The 13,045-nt window shown below is 48.9% G+C and overlaps 1 protein-coding gene across 1 annotated transcript in view; it reads right to left on the bottom strand.

The window, feature by feature from the left end:
- Nucleotides 1–2,548: 2,548 nt before the first annotated feature.
- Nucleotides 2,549–13,045, bottom strand: part of CRAMP1 (cramped chromatin regulator homolog 1) — a 48,124-nt gene continuing 37,627 nt past the window's right edge. Inside the window, exons 17-20 of the mRNA XM_015428130.1 lie at nt 10,828–11,062; nt 8,849–9,013; nt 6,863–7,008; nt 2,549–2,970 (exon numbers count right to left, since the gene is read on the bottom strand). Of these exons, the coding sequence (XP_015283616.1) occupies nt 2,800–2,970; nt 6,863–7,008; nt 8,849–9,013; nt 10,828–11,062 (717 nt within the window). The 3' untranslated portion in view covers nt 2,549–2,799. The remainder of the gene's footprint in view (nt 2,971–6,862; nt 7,009–8,848; nt 9,014–10,827; nt 11,063–13,045) is intronic.

The following is a 13,045-nucleotide window of genomic DNA, read 5'->3' as shown; positions in this document are numbered from 1 at the left end:
TCGATCTCTTCATCGAGGGAGGAGGCTGGTGGCAGAAGGGACATTTGTCAGTACAAGAGGGACGGAGACCTGATAAGCAGGATCCCATTCAGGACGGAGCAGCCAAACAATCCAGAGATACAGTGGATGGAGACCTTTGTAAGCCCCATGCAAAAGCCATCATTTTATAAATGGGTGCCAAGGAATAGAAGGGCAGAGGAGATAACACACAGATGTAATAACCAAATCAAGGGTTGGATCCAGTTTCCAAGGGTACAAGGACTTGTGTCCGCAGAGTGAGACGGCAGCCCAAAATGTCCAGGGGGGAAGGGGACCTCTAGGGAAAGGATTTCATAGCACATTCTGGGCTTCCGTCGGAAGGGAGGGGGGAAGAAAGTCATGTTCCACAAGCACAAGACCTTGTGCCTGTGGAAACACTCCACTAGTTCCAACCCAAAAACAGAAAATGAAGGCATCGTGATTTTTTTTTGTATTGCAGACCTGTATTAACAACTTTTAAATACTCCTTCTTTAACATGAAACTGCCCCAAAATGTAAGCAGAAGAGTTTTGTTTTTTAAAAAAAACAACTGCATGTCAGAGATGCCTCCTCTGTTGACAACGTGTGAATGACATTGAGCAGAAAAGCAGGCTCTGTTTTAAATGCTCTGGCAAAATCCAAATGCCAGGCAGAACAAGATTTTTTTTTTGACAGAGTGATAAATATTGGACACAATGCCAAATGCATATCCAAAACTTGCAAAAAATAACAATCCTCTGCATACACCAAAGTTCCCATTATCCCCCCTGCCCGTAACGGACATGTTTCAGCGACACCCAGGGACTCCTTGCTGTGCACTGAAAACCCTCTGCTTGCAAAAAAACCCCGAACCACCCCAGAAGATGTGAAGCTCCGCGCAGCACGTCAGAGCCGCTGGACCACTATTACCATTAGTAGCATCCAAGATTTATTTGGACTGGAATAAGACTGTCTGTCCATCCCTGATCCTGAAAAGCATTCTAGTCAACGGCATGAGGAGGACGACCAATAATCTTGAGCAAAAGGGTCATGCTAAAAGGATAATCAAGCCACTACAGGCACAATTTTGAGCTTCTTTTGTTCCTTTATCTAGGAAAGCTTAGATTGCTAAGAACTTCCTAGCCCAATGATCGGCAAGTGGTAACAGTCATTTAACTTCACAGACTGGAGAAGTTTCCTAATGCCCAACTGAATAAAAACATTTCTCTGCAGATTTTTTTTTAAAAAGGGTGGGGGAAGAGTCCTTAACTATCAAGGAGCTCCTAGTGACTGGCTGTGGTTTTTGGCCTGTTTGCCAGGGACAATCAGTTCTGTTCGGCCACAGGGCAATCCTAAGCAGAGCTACGTTCTTCTAAGCTAACAGATCCTTGATAGACACTTAGGATTGCACTGTTAGACTCCCAGCGCCATCTTCCCAATCAAGCACTTGAGAAAAACCATGAGGCAGACAGAGGGCACCCCCAGAGTGCCGTATGTATTCTACAAATCAAGCCTTATTGTGACTAGAGGGTTTGTGTGAACCACAAGTAGCCATTCATACAGCTGCAATAGGGGACTGCCCACAAGAGCTGAAGAGCAGTTTAGAGGGTCAGGGGTGGGGGGCTGGGTGCACAGAGAGAGGCTCCTGTTACGTGGCACAGGAAGGGGGGAAAAATACACTTTTTAGTTAAACCTGGTCTCTATTGGGACTGGAGTCCAGGGATTGAATGTTAGCAGGTACACGTCTTAAGCTCGGAGCAAGAGTGTTCTGGACCCAATGACACAGGTGAGCAAACACCAGGTCAAAAAGTGCACAAGTAAGATTAGCAAAGACAAGCAGATTAAACTGGGTTTGGAGACCACCGTTTTGCAACTGAAGACCACGTCACCTGTCCTGTCGTAGGGAAAAGTAAGTTTTTTCTGTTCGTTTTTTAAAAATGAATATTTGTAACTGATGGAGCAACCCTGTGCAGGGTTGAAATCAGTGGGTTTAGACAGTTGTAGCTCTGCACAGGACTCCGCTGTAAGATCATCAATGGGGCACTTAGGAAAATGCACAAACTGGAGGGGGGAGGTTAATTGGGACCGTCACCAAAGTCCCTTTGCAAAGTTTCTAGCCCTCAAGAGAAAACTGCAATATACAAGCCCTTTGGTGAAGGGGCAGCCTAGGATAAAGACAGACAGAAGGAAAACTTTCACAGACTTCTCGGCAAGTGACCCCAGCGCTTGAAAATGGGAATGGATACAGGCTTTCTGTGTCACACTGGAATGTTGATGAACTTTATAGCAAAGGAGAGAGAACTCTGGCAAAAGCGTTGTGGAATTAACAGCCGCCTGTTATGGAAAGTGCAAAGAATATTGATTCGGCTGGATCTGTCAACCATGCCAACTGCAACTGATTGAGAAATGATGAGCATTTTAAACACACACACACATTCCCCCAACCATGTGGATACCACAAAAAGGGTTTTGGTTTACTATATATTTTTTTTAAAAAGTATCTTGTCAATTTTGCTGCCCAGACCATTTCGGACCACGAGTCTGGGTCCGTTGTGTAAACTCTGTTTAGTCCCCAGCTTACTATGTGTTAAATTTCCAATAATACTGCTCCCAATTGTGTTGTTCCTAGCATATTGCACATTCCAGGAACAGTTGATGCTCGAAGACGGTGCTGCTCTTTGTACGAGGCATGCTCTCACCGGAGCTACCCAAGGTTATCAGCTGCATAGCTAAGCCACCGGCTGCTCCTCTCTAGGTTCTGGCCAGTCCAACAGTTTCCACCAGCCAGCTGGTCGAAGGCGCTCACTGCGAGAGGTCACCAATGGGAGGGCCGCCACTGCCTCCTCCCCCTCCGTCAAAGAGGATTTCTCGGCGGGTCGGCTCGGGTATCGACAACTCCTGGGCGAGATCATTGAAACGCGAGATGTAATCTATACTGTTCTCATTCATCATGCAAGCCAACTGGGAATCTACCTGCAAAGGGAAAGAAAGGAACGAGCGAGGGTTATGTCATATCTACCAACGACAATGAAAAAAAAGGGGAGCTTGGTAATATATTCATAAATCATAGTATACGGTAACAGAAAATAAGTAATATATACACTGAATGTAGACGGTGGTCTCCGGAATGGTGTGCCGTTTTGACAATGATCTTCTTCTGAACAAGGATGTGTACATAAACTGTCTTTCAACAATTCATATCTCTTGGTGACGTATAATTACAGCTCGTTGAAGAACATAGCTGTAAGCATAGCTTTATGATGAAGTGAATCAACAGTATCTTTTCAATACGTCACCAAGAGATATGAATTGTTGACAGTCTATGTACACATCCTTGTTCAGAATGAACCTCACAGCCTAAATCCTGGCTTATGCTGCAACTGCTCTTCGTGCAGTCTTTCTGCATTAAGAAAAACATACTTTTATAGACACCATACGGGGGTTAGGTAAAAGGTAAAGGTTCCCTTGCTCGAAAGCCAGTCGAGTCCGACTCTAGGGTTGCGGTGCTCATCTCCGTTTCCAAGCCGAAGAGCCAGCGCTGTCCAAAGACGTTTCCGTGGTCATGTGGCCGGCATGACTAAACACCAAGGCCCACGGAAGGCTGTTACCTTCCTACCGAAGTGGTCCCTATTTATCTACTTGCAATTTCTTGCTTTCGAACTGCTAGGTTGGCAGGAGCTGGAACTAGAGATGGGAGCTCACTCCATCATGCGGCGCACTCGGGTCTTGAACTGCTGAACTACTGACCTTCCACAGCCCGCAGTTCAGCGTCTTAACCACTTGAGGCACCGCAGCTAAATATTACCAAGCGCTAAATTGTCACAGTTCCCCCCCCCCTCTTTTTCATTGATCTTATCACTGTGCCCATTCTTGTAACTAATATCTACCAAACGACGACAGTTTTAAGCGGTCAAAGTAGCAGAATACAAGCCCTGGCCATAGGAAACTCCAGCATGTATGCCGGGGCAGGGCGCACTCTGGGCAGTGGTGCATCAGGGATGCTGCCTCATGGTGGGGGTGCCTCGGGGGGGCGGCTCTTGGGGCTGGGGGGGGGGGGGGTCCCAGCAAAAGGACTCTGCAGCTAGAAAGCCCCACTGAGCACTGTGGGACTTAGGCCGGCATATGCATGCTTAGGAGTAGGTCGCTCTCCATGTGTGTTTCTCTGTAGAGATGGCAGGATGGGACAAAACGAGTCCGCCCAGTCCTCATTCTAGCCTTGCATTTTAAATATACACCGCCAGCTAAAGGGAAGTCCACCCACTCCCATAAAGCCATTCAGTTCAGAGTCTGAAGTTACCTAGCTGGACCACTGGCCTTTTGTGGAACAAGAAAGCACGAACTCTGCACAGAAAATGTTCCCGTTCTGTGTGAAGATGACGTCAACCTGTCTCATTTACAATAAATGATTTATTCTAGATGAGACAGGGTTTATAGAATTTGGAAAGAATTCATCATTCACAATGAGAAATTCTGGATAAATCATACATCCCTCCATTTTCCTAGTAAGGCCATTCCGCATTTTCTGAGAAGGTTATGGCACAACTCATGGACAATGTTCCCTCTAAGCTGTGGAGTCTTGTGAGCAAAAATTCTCCTTTGTGAGCTACTGTCATGAAAGTTGTGAGCAAGAGATTTGGCTACTGCATCAATGAGTGTGCTCTGGAGCCATCCTTCCTGAGCAAAGACAAAAAATGTGTGAGCCGGAGGCTAAAAAACTGTGAGCTAGCTCACACTGACTCAGCTTAGAGGGAACATGGACCACACCATTACAGGATGAAGCAGAGAGGGGCTCACATGTCTGAATGGCTCCTCCAATTCACAAAACTCTCTGTGCATGAAATACAAGTATATCCTGGAGAAGACTCTTCTCCCTGAAGACCAGGCTTTCTACACACAAGGTGGTTTAAATGTTTGCTGTAAAGGACAATTCTAGCATATTGATTCTCTTGCAGTTTGTTGTAACAGTTAAGAGCAGCAGACTCTAATCTGGAGAACCGGGTTTGATTCCCCACTCCTCCACATGCAGCCAGCTGGGTGACCTTGGATCAGTCGCAGCTTTCTCAGAGCTCTCTCAGCCTCACCTACCTCACAGGGTGTTTGTTGTGGGGAGAGGAAGGGGAGGAGATTGTAAGCCGCTCCAAGACTCCTTTTGGTACTGAAGGGCAGGGTATAAAACCAACTCTTCTTCTTCTGCCCCTACCCCCAGTTCTGAAATGGCACAGCCCCAGCAGCACTGTGTCTCATGCCTTTTTCTGAGCAGACAGTTCTGTTCCAAACAGGGCCGGCTCGCTCACTAGGCAAACTAGGCGCTCGCCTAGAGCGCGCCGGCCCTTAGGGGCGCCAAACTGGCACCAGGCTCCCCCACCAAAAGCCCTGCAACTTTCTTGACTGGGTGGGTGACTGCTGCATGCCGCCGGGTCTTTCAGTGCACTCAGAAGCGCAGCCGTCCTCCTCTTGGAGGAGCAGGAGCCACTGGCCTCCCCACCCCCAGGAATTAGTGGTTAGGAGCGCAGACTCTAATCTGGGTGACCCGGGTTGGATTCCCCCACTCCTCCTCCACCTGCAGCTGCTGGCGTGGCCTTGGCTCAGTCACAAGTTCTCTCAGAGCTGTTCTCTCAAGGGCAGTCCTCGAAAGAGCTCTCTCAGCCCCCCCCCCGACCTCACAACCTTTCAGATTTTGTGTTGTTCATTCTTCCTAAAATGCATTTATGTTTGAAAATTGGGGGGCGCACGCGCCAGAAGGTATCCTCACCTAGTGTGCAAAAAAACCTGGGGCCGGCCCTGTTCCAAATTATGTTAGCTGCCCCTTCCGTATGAACAATTTATACAGAAGAAATGAAAACCCTGAAACTTTGGAATATTCAGCTCTCCTAATTTTACTAGGCAGACAGGGCTACACTTTCCACGAACTGACCTGGAACGCCAGATTCTGTGCGGGGGTGTCTGTGTGTGTGCAGGCTATTATTTCAGAGATCCTTCTATCGTTTCAATCTACACTTTCCATCGTTTCAATCTACACACCCTTTTCAGTTTTATTACTTCAGAGGACAAGAAGAAGAAGAAGAAGAAGAAGATTGGATTCATACCCCGCTCTTCACTTGGAGTCTCAGAGCGGCTTACAAACTCCTTTCCCCTTTCCCTTCCCCTCCCCACAACAGACACCCTGTGAGGTGGGTGGGGCTGAGAGAACTCTGACACAAACTGCTCTTTTTCAAGGACAGCTGTGCCAGAGCTTGTGACTGACCCAAGGTCACATCAGCAGGTGCAAGTGGAGGAGTGGGGAATCAAACCCGGTTCTCCCAGATTAGAGTCCGCGCACTTAACCACTACACCATTTGGTCTCTCCTGAAGAAAACACTTCGGTTGTTGGGAAATACTTTCAGCATGCCCCACCCTTCTCCTGCCTCCACATGGATTGGATATTGTACCACTGACCTGACAGCAGGAGTCTGTGTTCAAGCATGCTACAACTGGTGGTTTGGAAAAGCCACCTAGGGGATTACGATCTGACCATAACTTGAATTCTAAAGATCCTGTCTGTATTACATTTTTACCCTTCCCCTTCTTCCAAGAAGCACAGGGCAGTGTATATAGACCTCTCCTTCTCCGTTCAGTCCTCACAATGACTCCGTGAGGTAGCCTAAGGGGGGGCCCCCTGCAACTGGCCCAAGGTCACCCAACATATCACACTGTCTCGGGACCGTGTGTGTCTTTTGGGTGGGGTTGTTTCCCCCCCCAGAGTCCTAGGTTTTTTTAATGCACCCTGACACACATACACAACTAGTCTCCAAGAGATGCAGCCCTTGCGAAAGTTATTGCTCCAGATGCTTTTGATTGGAACCGTAACATTGACCGTGTGAAGTACCTCAGCTACATCTGCTATGGAACGAGACACAAAGGAGTCCCGCGAGTTCCCATCCAGCAGACTGGGTCCCAACAAGGAGGTGCTGCCGGCGGCACCTAAGGAGGTGGGCAGCATTTTCCGGCCCTTCTCTGGCGAAAGGAAGCTCGCTGCAAAACAAAATGAACCAGGAAGCAAGTTAGTGGCAGGACCTTTCGGTTTTTGGAAAGGGGGGGAAAGAAAGATACAAGGCAGGTCCCACAAGCTGCTAATTGGCCTTCCCAGACTTAAGCAACACTCCACTTAAACTGTCCCTGGTTCAAGGACCTAAAATCAGTTTCTCCCCTGCTAATGGTGACATATGTGTATATACCACTCACAGCTATTCAGAACCTAATTTGCTAGCTAACTTTTTGTGTGTGTGTCCCCCCCCAAATAACCTTCCTGTTTCTACATTTTTATGCAAAATAAAATAATAGCTGGATCCAGCTACATTTTCTGCCATGGGAAGAGGTGGGAGGATTTCTCCTAATTCCCCTCTTTCTGCTGCAGATACCCCGATTTGCCTCTCAGGCTGTTCCTGAGGGTCCCGTCCCCCAGAAGCAGCACCTTGGGGCGATCAGTGGGCTGCAGGGTGGGGGATATTCTGCTCCACTGACAAATATGCCTTGTATAAGGGGACAATGTAAACTGGATCCAGCCCTCAGCATCAACGGAGTGCGACTGTCAGAATTGACAATGTTCAGTTGTAAAAGGTGGCTGGATTCTAGGAGTTGACCCAGGCCAGCCAGGTGTGGCCTCTTTACACATATTAGTGCCTGTGTTGAGATGGCAGCCACATGCACACCTGACTGCAGATTTCAGCTCTCAATCACAGTGAACCAAGGAAACAGCCCTGGAACAGGAGAGAAAGAGGTATGGCACTTTGTAGAACAATTCCAGGGGCCATCTATGGTTTTGATTTTATTCCTCCAGCCAATCATTTAGATCGTGGATCGGAGGACGACCTCCGCCCACCCGGAGCTGCCCTTCTGCTGAGAAGGTCTTTGGAGACTCTTCTCCGGGTGCTCCTGACACGGAGATCAGATGGACCAGACAGGGGGCATTTCCCTCCAGTTGCACTCTTGGCTGTGGAGCTCTCTCTGGAGGGAAGATCTGTCCTGGTATCACTTCAGATGTCTTTCAGGCACTAGAGAAAATCTGTTTGCACAGGCCAGGGCTATTTTTGGGCAGGAACGCACAGGAACGGAGTTCCGGCTGGTTCCAGAGCTGGCCACGCCCAGCAGGAACTCATTAGCATAACAGGCCACACCCAACAGCAGAAACTCATTTGGATTGGCTACATTAGGGGTGTGTGGCCTAACATGCAAAGGAGTTCCTGCTTCAAAAAAAGCCCTGGGTTTTGACAACAAACAAGGTAAACAGAATAAGAAGCAAAAGGTGGGTGTGGCTGGATGACCACACTTCTGGTACCACGGGTGTGTGGCCTCATATGCTAATAACTTGTTCTGTCCGGGGTGTGGCCTAATATGCTAATGAGTTTCTGTTACTGGGTGTGGCCTATTATGCTAATGGGTGCCTGCTGAGCTTTTTCTACCAAAAAAGCCCTGGCACAGGCTATTGGCATGCAAGCCCTCTGACCGCAGCCCCTAAGGCAGTTTGGACGCTGCACTCTTCCCAGCCTCATTTTTAAGCTGCTCGTCAGTATATTATGCTAGTGCTCCTAGCGGGCTTTCCTTTATCGTTTTAGCAAATGCTCCAAAGCCGTCTTGGATCCCCATGTTCGACGGAAAGGCGGCAAAGAGTTTGCAAACAACCAGCTGCAGTGCTTTCTATGTGTGATCGTGAAAACAGCATCCGTTACGTTCAGCGTATAAATATTCCAGTTCAGTCCTCTGACTCTCAGGCAGCCTCGATAAGCGCTTTGGACAAACGGTGCCCAAGGGGGAAGACAGAGACAGCTTTTGAGACGAGGAAGGCAGCACAAATTTCCTAGGTCGAGACACTCACAAAATAAGCTGCTGAGGGAAGAGTCAGTGGAGTCGTTCGGGTACCACTGAGGGTCATGGGTGGGAGAGGCAATCCAGTTCTGCTGAGGGCTACAGGAAGGGGACGGAAGACTTTTGGAGCTATCGCTGCCATTCAGCTTCGCCGGAGACAGAGAAACACTTTCACCTGTGAAAACAAAGCAGGGGTGGGACCTTCCAGTGACTGTTCCAATCAGACACAAAGCTGGAATACGGAAAGTGAAAGACTGGCGTCCTTGAGCAGGGCTATTTTGGGGCAGGAACGCACAGGAACGGAGTTCCGGCTGGCTACCGAGTTGGCCACGCCCAGCAGGAACTCATTAGCATAATAGGCCACACCCAACAGCAGAAATCCATTAGGATTGGCTACATTAGGGGTGTGTGGCCTAACATGCAAAGGAGTCCCTGCTACAAAAAAAGCCCTGGGTTTTGACAACAAACAAGGTAAACAGAATAAGAAGCAAAAGGTGGGTGTGGCTGGATGACCACACTTTTGGTAACATGGGGGTGCGGCCTAATGAGCTGTGCTGTCAGGGGGTGTGGCCTAATATGCTAATGAGTTTCTGCTGTTGGGTGTGGCCTATTATGCTAATGAGTTCCTGCTGGGCTTTTTCTACAAAAAGAGCCCTGTAAGACCTTGAGCCAGCAGTGCCTGCTGAGGCAGAAGTAACCTCCTCCTTGGTTTGTTCCAGCCAAGCATTTGGTGTGGCCCACACAGGAGGCGGAGAACCAGATTACTCCCTCCCGACCCGTTCAACAACAGAAGACGACAGCTGTTGGCAGCCAATCAGGTGACTTTTTATTTGGGATGCCTCCCCCACTGTCCTTCCTGTGGGGGTGGTCCATGGTTTGCAGTCTCTTCCTCCAACACCAATTTTAAAAAGCTGCTCAACTTTCCCCTCATTATTATCTCCCTTCAGCCAAGCTCTGTTTGTTTGTTTTTTCAGTGTCATGCAGGCAATTCAAACATTCAGAGGACATATGCGGTAGAGTCCCTGGCATGACTGTGTGCCACCTTGTAATATAGAAGAAGAAGAAGGAGATTGGATTTATACCCCGCCCTTCACTACCCAAAGGAGTCTCAGAGCAGTTTACAATCTCCTTTCCCTTCCCCTCCCCACAACAGACAGCCTGTGAGGTCGGTGGGGCTCAGAGAACTCTTGACAGAAACTGCTCTTTTTCAAGAACAGCTCTTATCAGAACTACGGCTTGCCCAAGGTCATCCAGCCAGGTGCAAGTGGAGGAGTGGGGAATCAAACCCTGTTCTCCCAGATTAGAGTCCGTGCACTTATCCACTACACCAAACTGGCTCTCAATGTACACGAGGGACTGCTTGGCCAAAAGCATCTCCCCCCCAACCTAGCACTTCCTTGCATCTCTACAACTGTTTCTCCTCCCTGTAAGATTCCCAATTGCAGAAAAGAGTGTGCACTGTAAAGTAGTACAGTTGCATGAAGGACTGTACTACATGCTCCCTAAAATGTTCAAATGATTTCTTTCTCACATGCCTATGCAAGTTCCCTTCTCATTGCCTTAAGCAAGGCTCACAAAAATAATGGGGGGTAGAGCCAACCATCCTGTAAGGAGTTTTCCCCCAGCCCAGGAAGCCTGCCTGCAATGGAAGCCACTCAAGTTGCAGCAGGCCACTTTTAAGTTGGAGGACGGCTCCAAGTTTTGTTGAGTGGAGTGACGGGACGGGAGTAGGATCTACCTCATTAACGGATCTACAATCAAAATCATGAAGATGGAATTCTGTCAAGAATCTGCAGTGAGTTCAGCAAGCCAGAAGAACTACAAGGAGGCAGCTAAACATTTCAAACGGGCAGCTGTTCTTTAAGAGAACCTTCCTTCACTGAAACCTCTTAAGGTGGGGGGAAAGGTGAGGAGCCACCAAACCAGAGCGGTGCTGAGATTCTGCAGGTTCAAAGACCCATGACTGTTCAACTTGGTGTCGTCTCTTACCGTACTGACCAGAGCTGATCGCAATTTCAATGATCGAGTCGCTGATCTGAGTGGCGGGCTCTCCCTGAGACAGCACGTCCTCAGGGGGTCCAGGAAGAGAGATGTCCAGGAGGGCAGAGACGTTGGGAGGAGACAGGCGGGTGGTGGAAGCTTCGGAGGAGGAAAGCGGAGGAACGGGGAGGCCATTCTGGAGAGTGGTTTTGGGAAGTTCAGGTAGAGAAAGAACTGGCGTTCCCTGTTTAACAAGCAGAAAGCATAGGTTGGAATACTTCTCGGGAAGGATGGCCTAGCAAATTGGGGCCCCGGGCACACGGAAGATTTTGGCCCGGGAGAGGGACAGATCGGGGGCGCAGCAAACGGGCGCGATCTCACCGCAACATCTGGGAAGCGGTGCGCACCCGTCCCCGATCTGTCCCTAAACCCAGAAAAGCCGCTGCAAAAAAGAACCTCCTACAGAGGAAGACTTACCTGAAGCACCGCAGCAAGCGTGGCCGTGGGATCGCCGCCGCACCCGTCGTTCAGAGCAATCCAGGCTCCCAGCCGAACTGCGCATGCGCACACATGTGCAGTTCGGCAGCCTCGCTCAGGGGCTCTAATTTAACAAATAAATAAATAAAAATCTTCTGATGCTGTTCTGATGGCCCTTTTCCTGTTAAAAGGCACAGAAGCTTCTGCCAGGCTGTGAGCTGGCGATTCCACTTACACTTCTTTGCCAGTCACTTCTCCCCTGTCCAGTCCTACCCAGACATGGTCGCACTGATAAGATGGGACACCAACAATGCAAGCCTAAGAAGAGCTGTACCCTTCCAAGCCCACTGACTTCAATGGAGACTTAGAAGGGTCCTAATCAGGGCCGGCTCACTCACTAGGCGAACTAGGCGATCGCCTAGAGTGGGCCGGCCCTTAGGGGCGCCAAACTGCACCCGGCCCCGTAGTCTGGGAGTTTCTTGATTATTTGTGTTTCTCATTCTTCCTAAAATGCATTTATTTTTGGAAATTGGTGGGCGCACGGGGAGGCGGACGCCAGAAGGGATCCCCGCCTAGGGTGCAAAATAAGCTGGGGCCGGCCCTGGTCCTAATCGTACTTAGGACTGCACTATGAGACGGACAAAACCTTGTCCTTCGGTCTGCTCGGTTCTGTTTCTGGGCTGGGGACAATCGTGCACATTGCCCACAACTCTTCTGGCTCAAGGCCGCAGCTAAAATCGGGTCTCTTGGACTTAAACCTAGTCCTGAGTGGATACTGCAGCAGCTTTTGGAATGACCCTAGAAGTGTTCCTGAAACAGGCCCTAAGGAAGTTTCACACCCCAGTGGAGTTCTATTCATTTCTGTCCTCTGATTGTTTTTTTTTAATAGGCTTATCCTGGCTGCTTTTAAAAGAACTTCCTGCCATCAAGTTGCAGCTGACTTATGGAGACCCTGTGGGGTTTCCAAGGCAACAGGCATGAAGAGGTGGTTGGCCATTGCCTGCCTCTCCACAGCAACCCTAGACTTCCTGAGTGGTCTCCCATCCAAATAGCAACCAGGGCCAAGCCCGCTTAGCTCACAAGATCTGGTAAGACAGGACCAGCCTGGGCTACACCTGGCTCTATTTTAGTTTTATCGCATTTTCCCCCTCTCTTTTGTTGCTTTTTTATCTTGTTTTCTTTTTCTCATGTTTGATTTTGAAAGAATTCTTATTGTTATAAGCCCCACTGCAGATATTTATATGCAGAGTTGGACTCACCCCAACCAATACATATTCAGGGCTATTTTTGGGCAGGAACGCACAGGAACGGAGTTCCAGCTGGCTCCTGAGTTGGCCACACCCAGCAGGAACTCATTAGCATAATAGGCCACACCCAACAGCAGAAACTCATTAGGATTGGCTACAGTAGGCGTGTGTGGCCTAACATGCAAAGAAGTCCCTGCTACAAAAAACAACAAACAGAATAAGAAGCAAAAGGTGGGTGTGGCTGGATGACCACACTTCTGGCAACATGGGGCTGCGGCCTAATATGCTAATGAGGGGTGGTGTCGGAGTGTGGCCTAATATTCTAATGAGTTTCAGCTGTTGGGTGTGGCCTATTATGCTAATGAGTTCCTGCTGGGCTTTTTCTACAAAAAAAAGCCCTGCATATGATAAAAACCTTTATGTGCATTCTGTGTAGGGTATGCTCAGGTAAGGAAGGACATCGCCATACAATTAGAGCAGCTGTCACTCAGGGGACTCGTACT

The sequence above is a fragment of the Gekko japonicus genome, unplaced genomic scaffold, assembly GCF_001447785.1.
Source record: "Gekko japonicus isolate JY-2015 unplaced genomic scaffold, Gekko_japonicus_V1.1 scaffold1343, whole genome shotgun sequence".
Taxonomy (NCBI): domain Eukaryota; kingdom Metazoa; phylum Chordata; class Lepidosauria; order Squamata; family Gekkonidae; genus Gekko; species Gekko japonicus.
The sequence above is the reverse complement of the archived record's forward strand: the minus strand, read 5'-3'. Positions and strand labels throughout refer to the sequence as shown.